The following is a 16,463-nucleotide window of genomic DNA, read 5'->3' as shown; positions in this document are numbered from 1 at the left end:
AATCACTTCTATCAGTTCTAGTGCTTGTGGTTGAAACATGGTTGCTGAACAGATCATTTTGCTTCCAGACAAGAAGGTTTGAGGTTTCTATTACTTAAGAAATCAATGTTTTTTCAAAGTTAAATTGGACTCCTAAACCCCTTAGGAGCCTGCTTGAGCAGAGGCATGCTATTTTGCTGGCAGACATGGAGGAGCTGGGGTATGGAGCTGGCCTTTCTGAATTCCCAGTAACCTAGCTGGACATCCACACTTCAGTGCTGAGTTACACTTGTGTAGTGGCTTCCAGGTCAGGACTTCCTTTGTCAGGCAGGATATCCTACCCCATCTTCCTTGTTTCTTGTGCAGTACATCTGAACAGATCCAGGGCGTGAGGGTCTCTGTGCACTTGGCTGTGTATCTGCCTGAGGAAGCGCATGTGGGGTTCAGAGGCAGTTTTGTATGGTTCGTTTGCTTGTTTTTCTTTTTTGGGCAACATCCCCTTCTCCATTTCCATATGAACCAAAACTGGAGTTTTCAGTCTGTGGGTCACCCAATGGCCTCGGAGTACTTTTGGGGACTCGGTGGAGTTGCTCTGGAACTGCACTGCCACCTCCCCTCTCCCAGCCAGGACCGGGGGGGGGGGGGGCGGGACGGACCGGTTTGGGTAAGGAGGAACAGGATTGTCCACCTCAGTGGCAGTGAGCGAAACTCATCTAATACCTTAGATCAGTCAAAGATACAACTGGGATAGGGCAGGCACATATGCAGTGGCTGTAAAAGAGCCCTAAGGACTTTTTTAAAACAAAAGGAGATTCTGAAGGAAAAGTCCCCTTCTTGCTGCTGTGTTTTCGGTCCCTCCTTGTGTTCTTTATGTCCTGTGATTTGGGAACCAGTCTCGCAAAAGACCGGGATTAATTGTTCTGGTGCTGGATTCATTAAACTGTAAATAGCCGGGTGTGTAAAGCACCCGAGGTAAAAGGGGCCGGGGGTTGCCCCGCACTGAAGAGAAGCCCCGTCTGGTGACAGGCTGGCCTGCTGCTTTCTTCACGGGAAAACGTCATGTGTACCACCTCTTCTCACGGCTTCTCGGTTTACTTTTCGCGTAAAACAAGCACTTTTCTTCTTCGACCACTTGAGCCCCGGGGCCGCCTTATCCTCCAGCCAGCGGGGCGGCAGCAGCAGACCCCACCTCGGCCGGGCTGCGCTGCCCGGCAGCCGAGGGCAGGGGGCGGCGGCTCGCCCCTCTCCCCCGCCGCTCAGCTACCGCTCCCTCCTTCCAGAAGAAACCGGTGCCCTCAACCCTTTGTTAAACACGGGGGCGGGGAGGCCCCGCCCGCTCCCCCCGGCGGCTGCCGGGACCGGGCGCCGCCCCCTCGGCCCGGCGGCGGGGGGCGGGACGGACTGCCCTTCCCAGGCTCCCCCGCGGCGGCCAGGCGTCGCTCGCAGCGCGGCGCACCGCGGCGGGGCGGGCCAGTGCCGGGGCGGCGGCGGCTGAGCGCGGCGCGGCTGCCGGTGTCCCTGCCTCGGCATGTCCGACTCCGGCGGCGGCGGGGGCGGCGGCCCCGGCGGCGAGGAAGGCGGCATGGAGGTGTCGGGCTCGGCGGTGCAGAACGTGGCCGACGTGTCGGTGCTGCAGAAGCACCTGCGCAAGCTGGTGCCGCTGCTGCTGGAGGACGGCGGCGAGGCGCCGGCGGTGCTGGAGGCGGCGCTGGAGGAGAAGGGCGCCGTGGAGCATATGCGCAAGTTCCTCTCCGACCCGCAGGTCCACACGGTCCTGGTGGAGCGCTCCACCCTCAAAGGTGAGGCGAGAGCCGGGCGGCCGCCGCGCTCTCAAAATGGCGGCGGCGCCCGTCGCCGCCTGCCTCGAGCCACCGCCCTGCCGAGGGGTGGGAGGGGCGCGCCGCCGCCGCCCTCCCCCGCCCGCCGCCTCACGGAGGGCCCGCCGCCTCACGGAGGGCCCCGGTCGGGGACGCGCCGGCCTGCCGCGCTGCGGGCCCGGCCTCGGCCTCGCCCTCCGCGGGGCTCGGTGTTACGCGAGGGCGGCGGCCGCAAGGGCCCGCTGGGGCGGGCGGGTCCGGCGGCGGCGGCGGCTGCTGCCTCCGCCTGGCCCGGCCTCCGCCGTTATTCTTTGTTCTGCGCTTCTGGGGCCTGAGCCGACGCTGCTCGGCGGTCTCGGGGCAGATGCTCGGCGGGGCTGTGGGCTGGGTGTGGGCGCGGGTGCTGCGTGTTGCCGCGGCTGTAGCCTGTCCTGCTTGGAAAGGCGGCGAAAGTGCTTCGTCAGTAGGCTGTAGGCGCTAACTACTGCGGCCTCCTTCCTGCCGGGGAAATGACCTCCTTCTTGGCACGGCAGATAACCGCTCTGAAACAGAACGAAAAAAACCCACCAACCCCAAAACCTTGGAGAAAAGAAAAAAAAAAACAAACCCCAAACCAAAACCCAAACCTGAATCAGCCTGTAAAAAGCATTATTCCATGGTTAATTAGCGAGATTCCGAAATTCATAAATCAAGATGTAGACCTTACAGTGTCTTTGTTTAGTTAGCAAAGCCTGGTGGCCATGCTGCTTGTAAATGGTTCTCGGAAATCTCATCAAATGCTGCGTTAAATGCTACAGCTAAGTTGACACTCAGACTTCAGAAACATCTTTGTTATTGACACACTGCGGTTGCTGACTGTTTATTTCTAAAATGACTTCTTATTGCCAGCAAATCTGTTGCTAAATAGGTGCTTGTTGTCACAGAATCCAGTCTAATAAACAACAAAATATAACTAGGCTTCCTTAATAACACACACCTTTACTATTAAACAAGACCTACAGTCCATACATGGCTACATGCCTGCCAATGTGAGCTTGCAAAATTTTAATATTAAACTTCTGGATGTCTGCACCTAGCGTGCCGTTGGTTCAGTCCCTGTAGGTGTATGTCAAATCTTAAGAGTCATACTTCATATTGCATTATTTAACATGTCAACAGCTGCAGTATAAGATACTGGATATATGACCTGCGGTTGCTGCACACTGAGGGAAACATGAAGAAGGTTCTTCTACTAGCTGTCTGTTCACTGTGAACTTAAGATGTTGCCCAAAATATCCTGTCTTTGTTTATCTTACGCCTATTTCTGGGGATTATCCTCCTCCTTCCCATTCCAAAGTTTGAGACTTCTTTTTCAGCAGCGATAACACTAGAATTTTCTAGGGGGGCGGAGAACAACGATCTTTATGAATTCACAATACCGCGTTTAAAGAAAATCTATTGGATGTTAATAGGCTATGCAGATGATTTCTAAATTTCTCTTATGTCTGGCTCAGGAGGTTGCTCACTCTTAGTTCAGATTGGAAGTAATGAAGATAGTGGTGATCAGTTAGCTCCAGGCTTGTCACGTAGGTATTGTTATATATGTATGGTTAAAAACAAATTGAGATGCTTATTAGGTGTTTTAGAAGCTAAATAATAATTTACTATGAGCAGAAGGCATTTCCATTGATGTTTTCTGGTTTAATAGCAGTTATTTAGGGAAAGTGGATTCTCTGATTGACAGCCAGTCTTCAAACTTAACAGATTCAGAACCTCCAGGAGCATATGGAGATCTTGTTTTCTCTGATACTATTAAAAGCAAATTATTGAAAATTTTGCATGGATTAGATAGTATGAAGTAAATTGCTGATTGCAAATACAATAAAACAGAAGCCATATTTCTGAGTAATGAAAAATGCTGTGTGGTACGTATTGGGTTTGTGTGGCAAGGTTTTGGTAGCATGGGGGCTACAGGGGTGGCCTCTGTGAGAAGCTGCTGGAAGCTTCCCCTATGTCCGACAGAGCCAAGGCCAGCCAGCTCTAAGATGGACCCCCTGCCAGCCAAGGCCAAGCTAATCAGCGATAGTGGTAGCACCTTTGTGATAACACATTTAAGAAGGGGGAAAAAAAGTTGCTGCAGCACAGAAATTGCAGCTGGAGAGAGGAGTAAGAACATGTGAGAGAACCAACCCTGCAGACACCCAGGTCAGTGAAGAAGGAGGGGGAGGAGGTGCTCCAGGCGCCGGAGCAGAGATTCCCCTGCAGCCTGTAGGGAAGACCCTGGTGAGGCAGGCTGTCCCCCTGCAGCCCAGGGAGGTCCACAGTGGAGCAGATACCCACCTGCAGCCCGGGGAGGACCCCACGCTGGAGCAGGTGGATGCTTGAAGGAGGCTGTGACGCCATGGAGAGAGGACCCCATGCTGGAGCAGGTTTTCTGGCAGGACTTGTGACCCCACAGGGGACCCATGCTGGAGCAGTCCATGCTTGAAGGACTGCACCCCATGGAAGGGACCCACACTGCAGCAGTTCATGAAGAACTGCAGCCTGTGGGAAGGACCCACATTGGAGAATTTCGTGGAGAACTGTCTCCTGTGGGAGGAACCCCAGGCTGGAGCAGGGGAAGAATGTGAGGAGTCCTCCCCCTGAGGAGGAAGGAGCGGCAGAGAGAACGTGTGATGAACTGACCCCAACCCCCATTCCCTGTCCCCCTGTGCTTCTGGGGGGGGGGGGGGGGGGCAGTTAGGCAGAGAATTCAGGAGTGAAGCTGTGCCCAGGAAGAAGGGAGGGGTGGGGGGAAGGCATTTTAAGATTTGGTGTTATTTCTCATTACCCTACTCTGGTTTGATTGGCAATAATTTATTGCCAATGAAATTATTGGCAATAATTTTGCCCAAGTTGAGTCTGTTTTGCTCGTGACGGTACTTGATTGAGTAATCTCTCCCTGTCATTACCTCGACCTATGAGTCTTTTGTTTTATTTTCTCTCCCCTGTCTAGTTGAGGAGGGGGAGTGATGGAGGGGCTTTGGTGGGCACCTGGGGTCCAGCCAGGGTCAACCCACCACAAGTATCACGAGCTACACAGCCTGCCAACAGCTTTCATATGGATTCCTCCGGCATCTAGTGCAGTGTTGTTCTGTGAGCAGGCTTCTGGTGCTTGGAATCACAAATGTGACACCCAAAGGCTGTATCTCCTATGAAGGGCCAAATGAAATCAGAGCAGCGCAAGAGTCCACTGTAATGTGTCCAGTCAGAGTGTGTCCCCCAACAGGGAGTAACCTTCTGCACCGAAATCACTGCATTGCAGCACAACTGCCTGCATCCCCAGCAATTACATCATCTGTGATACATTGGCTGTGGTAATGCCCGAGTACTTCCATGACTTGGGTTTTTGTTTTGTCAGGAGGTTTTTTTGTTCAGAGACTTAATTTCCAAATCGTTTTCAAAGAAAAAGTCTGAAAATACGAAGCAACCATTAAAAGAAAAAAGCAGCTGTTTAATGTTCTCACTGAAGTGTAGTTATCCTGGCAGCATATGTCTACAAATAAATGCACATTCTCTATTGCGGAAGATTTCTCTCTGAAAATGTGAGTTATAATTTTCTGCTTGTAATGTTTCATCATTTTTTATAGCAACCTAAAAACATTAATGGAGTTTTGTTAATGAACCCACTCCAAATCTGAGGGATATTGCAAAGCTAAATTTAACTTAATTTAGTTAATTACGTTGGTGTAGAAATTGAAGGTTAGAAAATAATCTGGTAATAGCAGAAGATTGTTGAGAGTGGCAGATGCCTTAGAAATAGAGTATTTCTTACGTACATATTTTTTGCAGAGGATGTGGGAGATGAAGGAGAAGAGGAAAAAGAGTTCATTTCCTACAGTATCAGCACTGACATTCATTATGGAATAAAATCAAACAGGTGAGTTAGTAAAATAGATCTTGACATTTCTACCCTATGAATGCAAAACCTACACAAGCAGATTTACTGACTTTACCTACAAATTTACCTCCAGTTTCCCTAGTGCTTCATGCAGTGTCTTTATTCAGGTGGGGCAGTAGCTTTTCAGGGTGGAAGCTCTGATAAAAAAAGGGTGTGTCATGAGGCTGGAAGGAATGGATTTAGGACTTCTACCTCTGAGGTTAAGGAAACAAGGTCTTACTAATTTGGCATACTTGCAAATGTAACATACGCAACTTGGGTTCAATAATTTTCGGTTACGTCTGACTCTTACATATTTGTCACTTAACCTTAATGCATATTTAACTCTGAAGCTTCATGTATGCCTCTTTAGTGTGCCCATACTGCACAGTCTTTATTGATAGCTACGTTTGGCTCATTACTGAAGTAGAAAGATGTATTTATTGGAAGACTTGTGTTCAGTTCTCTTAGAAGAAAGATTATAAAGTATGATGATGCAGGTTAGCATTTGACTCCTGCAACCTAAACTTGCAGGCAGATTAAAGCTATTGTAACTGTCACTTAAGTTTCAAATGTTTAGTTGGTAACTCTCTCCTCTGTTCTGCAGCCTGGCGTTCATTAAGCGTACACCAGTGATTGATGCCGACAAACCAGTGTCTTCCCAACTGAGAGTGCTCACTCTCAGTGAAGATTCTCCGTATGAAACATTACACTCTTTCATTAGCAATGCTGTTGCTCCCTTTTTCAAGTCCTATATCAGAGAATCTGGCAAAGCAGACAGGTAATTCAGTATAAACACTGCATTTCTCTGCTAGTGAATTAAAGTAGGTGTTTAATGAAAAAAGTAACAGTGATTCTTCAAGGCAAGTCATGTGAAATTGTTTAAGCACACAGTTGCATATGATGCTGTTGCTGACTCTGGGGAGGTAGTTCAGATGGCTTAAATGTGTTGTGTATGGTTTTTGTTTTGGCTTCTTATAAGGAAACATCTATGCTTTTTCAGGGATGGAGATAAGATGGCTCCTTCAGTTGAGAAAAAGATTGCAGAACTTGAAATGGGCCTCTTGCATCTGCAGCAGAATATTGAAATTCCAGAGATTAGTCTGCCAATTCATGCAACCATTACTAATGTTGCCAAGCAGTGTTATGAACGTGGAGAAAAACCGAAGGTTACAGATTTTGGTGAGAAGGCTGAGGATCCGTTATTCCTCAATCAGCTACAATCTGGAGTCAACCGCTGGATTAGAGAGATACAAAAGGTAAAAAAAAAAAAGAAGAAAAAAGTACTAGACGATGTGATAAGAACTTCCACATAGTACTTTTTATTGTCTTCACAGTTTTAACTGGTAAAATACTGCTCCATGCAGGGTACTCTGAAGATCTGAGACCAGTTTTCTGAGTCATCAGAGATGCTAGTCTAAATTAGATTAAGTCTAATACTAGGCTAGACTAAGCCTGGTCTAAATTTAGAGTCTAGTCTAAATTGTTCTGCAAGTAGCTGAGAGCATGACTGTTTTATCTCTATTGTAATAGACTCAAGTAACTGGCAGTAACCTTGTGAATTTTTTAAGTATTCTTCAAATCTTTGCAGCAGATTGAGAGAAACAGGTCTTGTTGGTTTGTTTTATTTTCCCAGGTGCATCCACAACCACTTCAGAACAGTTGCTGCAGTCCTATCTTGTTATCTCTTGTACTCCTGCCTGTTACTTTTAAAAAGAACTCTGCTGTCACTCAAAAATAGCATCTCAGATACTACTCTGGCTTTTTTCCTCCATGGGCGCAGTAAACACCTACTGGTCGTGGAACAGTGGTGCCCTTTCCTACTCCAGAGCATAAAATGTTTGTTTTCTTGTCTGTCTTATCTGCCATTAACCAGAATACAGACACTGATCAGGGAAGTGGACAGGTGACCTTTTTAGGCTGTGCTGAAGATACTACACGAAGGTCTTAAAACCGACCTTTAGGACCACTAGAATTAAACTTTGACTCTCGTTGCACTGCGGTTCCTACACTTCTCGCAGAATGAGTGCCAAAACTGTCTGAGGTTTGATTATTAAAACCTAGTAGATGTTATGTGTTTCAATTATATTTAGTAATGGAGCAAGTTTTTACAGTTGAAGCATATAAATTAAATGCTCTTCTCCCTCCCTTCTCTTTGTCTCTGTTACTTTTAAGGTGACCAAATTAGATCGGGACCCTGCATCGGGCACTGCGTTACAGGAGATAAGCTTCTGGTTAAATTTGGAACGGGCTTTATATCGCATTCAGGAAAAACGTGAAAGTCCAGAAGTTCTTCTGACTCTGGATATTCTAAAACATGGCAAACGTTTTCATGCAACTGTGAGCTTTGATACGGACACAGGTAAAATGTCTGTTCAATAAAATTTTTCACAAGTGTCCTACAGAACTTAAGCTGTTAAGAAACTTGAACATTGTGGTACAACGAACAATGCTATTTAGAGTAACCTTGGTCTAGTTAAAGCTATGTATTTGATTAATGAAATGAAAAATTATATTCACAGTCTTTTCTATTACATTTAGGTCTAAAACAGGCTCTGGAAACTGTGAATGACTATAATCCACTGATGAAAGACTTTCCGCTGAATGACTTGCTGTCTGCTACTGAGCTGGACAAAATAAGGCAGGCCCTTGTTGCAATATTTACCCATTTGAGAAAAATCAGAAATACAAAATACCCAATCCAAAGGGCACTGCGTTTAGTGGAGGCTATTTCAAGAGATCTGAGCTCTCAGCTACTTAAAGTGTTGGGAACCAGAAAATTGATGCATGTTGCCTATGAAGAATTTGAAAAGGTATGTTCATAGTTTTGTGATACTGGTGCCTGTATTTTTACATTGAATAGTGATTTTCAGGAAGCATTTCATCTCGGAGCTTAAGTTCCTATTCTGAAACTCTCTTCAGGTAATGGTTGCCTGCTTTGAAGTGTTCCAAACCTGGGATGATGAATATGAGAAGCTACAAGTTCTGCTCAGAGATATTGTGAAAAGAAAAAGGGAAGAGAACCTGAAGATGGTGTGGCGTATCAATCCTGCTCATAGGAAACTCCAGGGTCGTCTTGATCAAATGAGGAAATTCAGGCGTCAGCATGAGCAGCTGAGGGCAGTTATTGTGAGAGTCTTGCGACCTCAGGTAACTTTCTTGGTCATTATCAGACAGAAAATCTGTGTGGCTTCTTCAAGAGTGTTCACTGTTGCTTTAAAAAGTTACCAACACAGAACGAATGTAACATTCAGTTTCACTGTCTGCTTCCAAAAACAGTCTAATTTTGAACCCTTGCTAATAGGCTTAGCTTTAATTCTGACCTACATCACATACTACATGACCATACTCATGTTAATAGACACAGCAAGTCCACACATAACGTAGAAGAGTGTAAATAAGTGTAAATACTTGTGTGTGTAAATACTTAGCTTAGCTAAACCACAGTGGAAAATGAGATTATGCTGCACAGTAGTGGAAGTTTGTGAAGTAACTGCGTTGCCCCATTCCTTGTGGAACTTAAATCTGAAACATGACTGCAAGTTTGTTAAGGATTTGGTACTAATTTGTAGGGGTTTTGCAGTTCTTATTAAAACAGTCTGTGTTTAGTTATTTGTAGGTAAATTTTGAAGCATCCAACTCACTAAACTGTGATTCTAATGCAGGTAACTGCTGTTGCCCAGCAAAATCAAGGAGAGGTACCTGAACCACAGGATATGAAAGTAGCAGAAGTCCTTTTTGATGCTGCAGATGCTAATGCGATTGAAGAAGTCAATCTTGCTTATGAGAATGTTAAGGAAGTAGATGGGTTAGATGTTTCCAAAGAAGGTACAGAAGCCTGGGAGGCAGCAATGAAACGATATGATGAAAGAATTGATAGAGTTGAAACAAGAATAACTGCCCGTTTGAGAGACCAGCTTGGTACAGCAAAGAATGCTAATGAAATGTTCAGAATCTTCTCCCGGTTTAATGCTTTGTTTGTCAGACCTCACATTCGTGGTGCCATTCGAGAATATCAAACACAATTGATCCAGCGTGTAAAAGATGATATCGAGTCTCTTCATGACAAATTTAAAGTACAATACCCACAGAGTCAGGCTTGTAAAATGAGTCATGTTCGTGACTTGCCTCCTGTGTCTGGGTCTATAATTTGGGCAAAACAGATTGACAGACAGCTCACTGCTTACATGAAGCGTGTTGAGGATGTCCTTGGCAAAGGTTGGGAGAACCATGTAGAAGGTCAGAAGCTAAAGCAGGATGGAGATAGCTTTCGCATGAAACTCAACACTCAGGAGATATTTGATGACTGGGCAAGAAAAGTTCAGCAACGCAATCTTGGTGTGTCTGGTCGTATTTTCACTATTGAAAGCACTCGTGTTAGAGGTCGAACTGGAAACGTCCTGAAACTGAAAGTCAACTTTCTCCCAGAAATAATTACGCTTTCAAAAGAAGTCCGAAACCTGAAATGGCTTGGTTTCCGTGTTCCACTAGCAATTGTCAACAAAGCTCACCAAGCAAACCAGCTCTACCCATTTGCTATTTCTCTCATTGAAAGTGTCCGTACATATGAACGAACATGTGAAAAAGTAGAAGAGCGTAATACTATCTCACTTTTGGTGGCTGGCTTGAAGAAAGAGGTGCAGGCTTTGATTGCAGAAGGAATTGCCCTCGTGTGGGAATCATACAAACTTGATCCGTATGTACAGCGCTTAGCTGAGACCGTCTTCAGTTTCCAGGAAAAGGTTTGTTTTATCTTTCAAATTCTGCAAAATTTTTACATTTATACTTAAGTAATGTGTGGTTAACCAAAAGTGGAATTGGATAGCCGATGACCTGTTCTGTAGCTCTTTGGTTAAGTAGCTGATCAAGTTGGCACAAATTGGCCAGCTGAATTGATCTTTTAGTACTACTAAAATTGATGGACTTGCTGCATCCAAATAGAGAGAAGTGACTAACCATTACTGCATAATTATTGTTGCCTCCAACCTGTCAAACTAAACATCCTATTTTTCCTAAACCATTTCAGGTGGATGATCTGCTCATTATTGAAGAGAAAATAGACCTGGAAGTGAGATCATTGGAAACATGCATGTATGATCACAAAACTTTCTCGGAAATCTTGAACAGGGTTCAGAAAGCTGTGGATGATTTAAATCTTCATTCATATTCCAATTTGCCGATCTGGGTCAATAAGTTGGATATGGAGGTAGGTTTGAGATCAAGGAGTAGTATATATTTAGGGGAAACATTTTAAGCAGGTGCAAAATGTTTTTTTATTATACTCTTCATAGTCACCCAGGGAAGATTCTGTCTCACCATTCTCTGAAAATTTCAGTGTTTTCAGTATACAGAAGATGCAAGACTTGTTTGTTTTTAGCTGTTGACTTTGGGGATCAATTAATTCAAGGGGAGTTTTGTCCTTTGAAGAAAAAAGTTTGATACAGCTTGGCTGCCTAGAAGGTGCTGGGGAGCGAGGTAGATAAAGGATGGTGAAAACTTGCTATGCAGGTAGCAAAGACTCATTGCCTTCATATTGTTTGGTTCTGCCTGTTAAGTTTCAGGTTATTGGACAGTAAGCCAACTTCAAAGCAGTTAAAATTGTTTAATTCCATTAAAGTCCATGAAGACAGGAGAAGCTTTGAATTGATGTTCAGTGAAAATTTACCAAAACTCTTAGACCTCTTTAATTACTTAGTAAAGGAGCACTTGGTTCTTTGAGGCACCATAGTGTGCCTGGTGTGAGAATATATCAACAGTGGGGACCTTTATGCAGCAAATATGCAGCTTTTTCCTTCAATGTGGCTTATTTTCTTTAGATTGAAAGAATCCTGGGTGTTCGTTTGCAAGCTGGACTGAGGGCCTGGACCCAAGTTCTTCTTGGACAAGCAGATGACAAAGCAGAAGTTGACATGGATACAGATGCTCCTCAAGTGAGCCATAAGCCTGGTGGCGAACCGAAGATCAAAGTAAGTTTTGGTGTGGCTTTTTTTGTTGTGTCTTTCCTTATTGTCAATTACTTAATGCAAGAATTCTATCTGAGGCTTATATGGGAGATAAATGTTTCTTCTGCATCTCATTTTGGAGGAATACTTGCCTCCTCCCATTTAAGTGCAAGTTGATTTTTCAAAAGTGTGTGCTACTTCTTGAAGTCCAAAATTCTTGCCTACATGTAGTAGTAGTATCTGCCAGTAAAACTGAGTGTGTTTACTGTTTCTGCAGAACATTGTACATGAACTAAGAATTACCAACCAGGTGATATATTTGAATCCACCAATTGAAGAGTGTAGATACAAACTTTATCAAGAAATGTTTTCTTGGAAGATGGTAATCCTGTCTCTACCAAGAATTCAAAGTCAGAGATATCAGGTAAGTGTAATGAAGTTGTATCTAAGTCTGAGCAATTATTTTCACTTTGCAATTAATTGTGCTCGGCATCTTAGTATGTTGCTCTAGGACTGAATCTGAGTGCCCTAGAAATTGACGTATATCACATGTGTAATTGTGGTTCTTAGGTTGGAGTGCACTATGAGCTGTCTGAGGAAGAAAAATTCTATCGTAATGCATTGACAAGGATGCCTGATGGCCCTGCAGCTCTGGAGGAGTCGTACTCTGCTGTCATGGGAATTGTGACTGAAGTGGAGCAGTATGTCAAGGTAGGAGACTGACACTGCATAATGCTACAACTAAAATGAACATGGACTTTTCTCTCAGTTTTCCTGGGGGCTGGGGACACATAACTCTTGGAATATACTGGAGAAGTTCTGAATGTTGTTTGTGAAATACCTCAATTAGGTTTGGCTGCAGTACCAGTGTCTGTGGGATATGCAGGCTGAAAACATATACAACCGTCTTGGAGAAGACCTGAATAAGTGGCAAGCCCTTTTGGTTCAGATAAGAAAGGCAAGAGGAACATTTGACAATGCAGAAACCAGAAAAGAATTTGGACCTGTTGTAATAGACTATGGAAAGGTAAGAAATTGTAATTATTGTTTGTGATAAATGCATTAAATTCCAGAATGGGTGTATTACAGAAAAAAGCAAGGCCAACAAATTACTATTATGTAACTTTATTCAATTTGTAGGTACAATCAAAGGTGAACTTGAAGTATGACTCCTGGCACAAGGAAGTGCTCAGCAAATTTGGCCAAATGCTTGGTCAGAATATGACAGAGTTTCATTCACAAATTTCTAAGGTAAGACAAGTCCAAATTCCAGTTTTTCACTTTCAGATCAACTCTTCTAGACTTCTAAAACACTGATTTGTGCCCCAAACAGTCCCGTCAAGAACTGGAGCAGCATTCAGTGGACACTGCCAGCACATCAGATGCAGTGACGTTCATCACATACGTGCAGTCCTTGAAACGTAAAATCAAGCAGTTTGAAAAGCAAGTTGAGGTATGTTGTCTTGCTAATGATTCTCACTTCTGGAAACGTCAGGCTTAGCTCTTAGGATGCAGCTTCACAATATTCAAGTTCTCTTGAGAACAGACTTGAACTTCATATCCTGAGGAATCCTGTGAACTCTATAGTGAGCGCTTGTTAAAATACGTTGAGTATTTAGCCTTGCGACTTAAGTTTAGTTCTGTCTTTATAGCTTACAACCACTGTCTCTTGTAGCTTTATCGCAATGGTCAACGCTTGCTTGAGAAACAAAGGTTCCAGTTTCCATCCTCTTGGCTGTACATTGACAACATTGAAGGAGAATGGGGTGCCTTTAATGACATCATGCGTAGAAAGGATTCTGCCATTCAGCAACAAGTAGCAAATTTGCAGATGAAGATAGTTCAAGAGGATCGTGCAGTGGAGAGCCGAACAATTGACTTGCTAACAGATTGGGAGAAAACAAAGCCCGTGACAGTAAGTAGTGATGATTAATACTCTTTCAGCAAATGAGGTAGATTCTCTGCATTCAATAAGAAGTAGGCAGTTTATTTTTATGCTTTTTTGCATTTTTGAGGGTTCTATAATAACTTGCCAATGTGATGATTTGGGGGGGGGGTGTGTGCCACAGAGGGAGATGTACCCTTAAAATGTAGGCCTTTGTTAGGTGCAAGAAGCAAGATGACTTCAGTTACTAAAAAAGCTTTGGCTGAAACAAGGGATATGTCAGAGGCATGCATGTAGGAGGATTCAGAACTGAGCTGCTTTTTTGGTTGGGTTTGGTTTTTTTTTCCTCCTAAGTTGATATTTACTAAAGCAAAAAAACTGGATGTAAAAGTGGGATGAGACTTATTCTGGATTAGTGTGTACCCTTATTGTAAGCAAACTGGAAATGGAAAAATGAGACAAACCAACATTTAGTATTTAGTCCTTACTTTTAATTTGGCTTCAACTTGGTGATAGGGTTTTTCGATTAATGTATCCCATGCAAACTTCAGGGAAACCTGCGTCCAGAAGAGGCTCTTCAAGCTCTTACCATTTACGAAGGAAAATTCGGTAGGCTGAAGGATGATCGTGAGAAGTGTGCCAAGGCCAAGGAAGCTCTGGAACTAACAGATACAGGACTACTCAGTGGCAGTGAAGAGCGTGTCCAGGTACAACCTGCTCACACAACTTCTTGTCAGTTTCACATGAAAATGTTTCAGATCCATCTCTCTCTCCCTTAAGAGAGTGACTTGGAGCCTGTGTTGTACTAATGTCAAGACACGATCTCCCCACTCGTTTAGTTCTAGCCTTAAAAGATTGTCTGTGATCTCTTCCTTGACTGTCTTAGTCTTGTGAAGGCATTATGTGACGTGAGATGTGAAAATCTCATCTGGGTCACCTGCTATTGCAGTTCTGTTGAATTGGCAAGCTATCTGAAGGTTTTTGACATGTTAAAAGTATTCTGCTTAACTCCTCCATGCTAATGACTTTGAAGAAGTTGGGAATAACTGCTGTTGTTTGATACATTCTTTACTATAGGTAGCCCTTGAAGAGTTGCAGGATCTCAAAGGCGTCTGGTCTGAACTCTCTAAGGTCTGGGAACAGATTGATCAAATGAAAGAACAACCCTGGGTTTCAGTACAGCCTCGCAAGGTACTTCACTTCTGTGTACATAAACAACGTAACTACTGCAAGTATATGCAAATTAGGAATTAGACCTCTTGAGATAGACATGCTCAATCGTCACATTCCAGATCGTTTTCAGTGTTCAGGTACCTTTTTCATTATCATGTGAGTGTGTTTCTTCTCATGCTAAGCTGAAAAAAATTCACAGGGTCTTGTCACAACTTAAGGAATTTTGCACTGGATTTATGCAATTGCAGTAGTTTTGAAGTTGAGATTGGACTGAATCTACAGAGAAGAAACTGTGCTGTTTTTAAATAGGCTGTTGGGCATCATTAGGGAGACTTCATTACATGGTTGAATGAACAGCATTGGTTTTAGTTCAATGCTCAGGAGGTAGAGCATGGTAGGAACACTAAGCCATAAACTGTCTGTGGCAATACTATGTCATAAATCTTACTCAGACCAATAAAATTGCATTCCCAGCTATGGAGTAACCACATCTTATGCAAATGCGTGTAACACTAAAAGAGCTGTACTGTCAATAATACCTCATTAGCGACAGGTTTTTGAAAAATATATAGACAGCTTTAAACCTTTACAACTATATGCATAACATTTGCAGAGAAAGATTTCATTGTTTTTATGTTACTGACAGCTTCGACAAAACTTAGATGGTCTGCTGAACCAACTGAAAAACTTCCCTGCCCGCTTGCGACAGTACGCCTCCTATGAGTATGTTCAGAGACTTCTGAAGGGCTACATGAAGGTAAGTTATACTCATTTCTAAAATGCGTGTCTTTTGTAGTTTGAGTTCAAGGATGTAACTTGCTTTCTTGTCTTCTGTAGATAAACATGTTAGTTATTGAACTGAAATCCGAGGCGCTTAAAGATCGTCACTGGAAACAGCTGATGAAAAGGCTTCACGTTAACTGGGTTGTCTCAGAATTGACGCTGGGTCAGATCTGGGATGTCGATTTACAGAGGAATGAAGCAATTGTCAAAGATGTACTGCTCGTGGCTCAGGGAGAGATGGCTTTGGAAGAGTTCTTGAAACAGGCTAGTATCAGCTCTTGTATGTATGCACTTAATAGCAAATCAAGGCTTGCTGTTGGGTGGCTGACACTTGTGTAGTAAACTTGTCAGTCTAAGCTGTTGATGCAAGCACTGAGACTCATGGAGCACTCTGTTTTGGGGAACAGCTTAAAGCTATGTAAGCTTCCTCTGATGAAACTTGCATTATTTGGGAAAAGCAGTCCTTTATAATGACTGCAAAGACCCCATGTTCCTTAAGTTTTACCTAAGTGCATCATATTCTCAGTGTTTTTAACAAAAGCTTGAGCGTAAACCCAGAATCCTTGGGTAAAAAAAGTAAAATCTGATTACTGTAATACATTTCTGGTTTGTAACTATGTTGGAGCAGACATGATTGATGATCTTAAACATTCTTTTCTTCAGATAAGAGAAGTGTGGAACACTTATGAACTGGACTTGGTCAATTACCAGAATAAATGTCGCTTGATTCGTGGATGGGATGACCTTTTCAACAAAGTAAAAGAGCACATCAACAGTGTATCTGCTATGAAGCTATCACCGTACTACAAGGTATAATGGAGAACAAAGCTAAAGAATCTTCTTTTAATTCTGCCTTCTGCTCTTCTTTAGTTTATATGTTTGTCAGCGGGGACTATAGTCACTATTTAAGTTGACAGGCAATTAATTGCATATGCATGTTTTGTAACTCTCAAACAACTGTTTGCACTAGTAAATATTAGCAGTCA

General features: G+C 43.7%; 1 protein-coding gene across 2 annotated transcripts in view; it reads left to right on the top strand.

Moving 5' to 3' along the window:
• Positions 1–1,421: 1,421 nt before the first annotated feature.
• Positions 1,422–16,463, top strand: part of DYNC1H1 (dynein cytoplasmic 1 heavy chain 1) — a 46,819-nt gene continuing 31,777 nt past the window's right edge. The window contains exons 1-21 of one of the 2 annotated variants that reach the window (XR_012650671.1): positions 1,422–1,778; positions 5,607–5,694; positions 6,302–6,475; positions 6,698–6,953; positions 7,870–8,056; positions 8,236–8,507; positions 8,617–8,844; positions 9,360–10,436; positions 10,721–10,900; positions 11,511–11,660; positions 11,914–12,060; positions 12,207–12,347; positions 12,487–12,663; positions 12,777–12,887; positions 12,970–13,089; positions 13,312–13,551; positions 14,073–14,228; positions 14,599–14,712; positions 15,341–15,451; positions 15,532–15,741; positions 16,141–16,287. Coding sequence is in view for 1 of the 2 variants with exons in the window: in XM_075029817.1 (XP_074885918.1) it covers positions 1,508–1,778; positions 5,607–5,694; positions 6,302–6,475; positions 6,698–6,953; positions 7,870–8,056; positions 8,236–8,507; positions 8,617–8,844; positions 9,360–10,436; positions 10,721–10,900; positions 11,511–11,660; positions 11,914–12,060; positions 12,207–12,347; positions 12,487–12,663; positions 12,777–12,887; positions 12,970–13,089; positions 13,312–13,551; positions 14,073–14,228; positions 14,599–14,712; positions 15,341–15,451; positions 15,532–15,741; positions 16,141–16,287 (4,557 nt within the window). In the remaining variant the exon portion in view is untranslated. The remainder of the gene's footprint in view (positions 1,779–5,606; positions 5,695–6,301; positions 6,476–6,697; positions 6,954–7,869; positions 8,057–8,235; positions 8,508–8,616; positions 8,845–9,359; positions 10,437–10,720; positions 10,901–11,510; positions 11,661–11,913; positions 12,061–12,206; positions 12,348–12,486; positions 12,664–12,776; positions 12,888–12,969; positions 13,090–13,311; positions 13,552–14,072; positions 14,229–14,598; positions 14,713–15,340; positions 15,452–15,531; positions 15,742–16,140; positions 16,288–16,463) is intronic. The other variant, XM_075029817.1, reaches the window with a different exon arrangement.

Source organism: Buteo buteo, chromosome 6 (assembly GCF_964188355.1).
Source record: "Buteo buteo chromosome 6, bButBut1.hap1.1, whole genome shotgun sequence".
Classification (NCBI taxonomy): Eukaryota; Metazoa; Chordata; class Aves; order Accipitriformes; family Accipitridae; genus Buteo; species Buteo buteo.
Note: the sequence above shows the minus strand (reverse complement) of the source record. Positions and strands in the feature narration are given on the sequence as shown.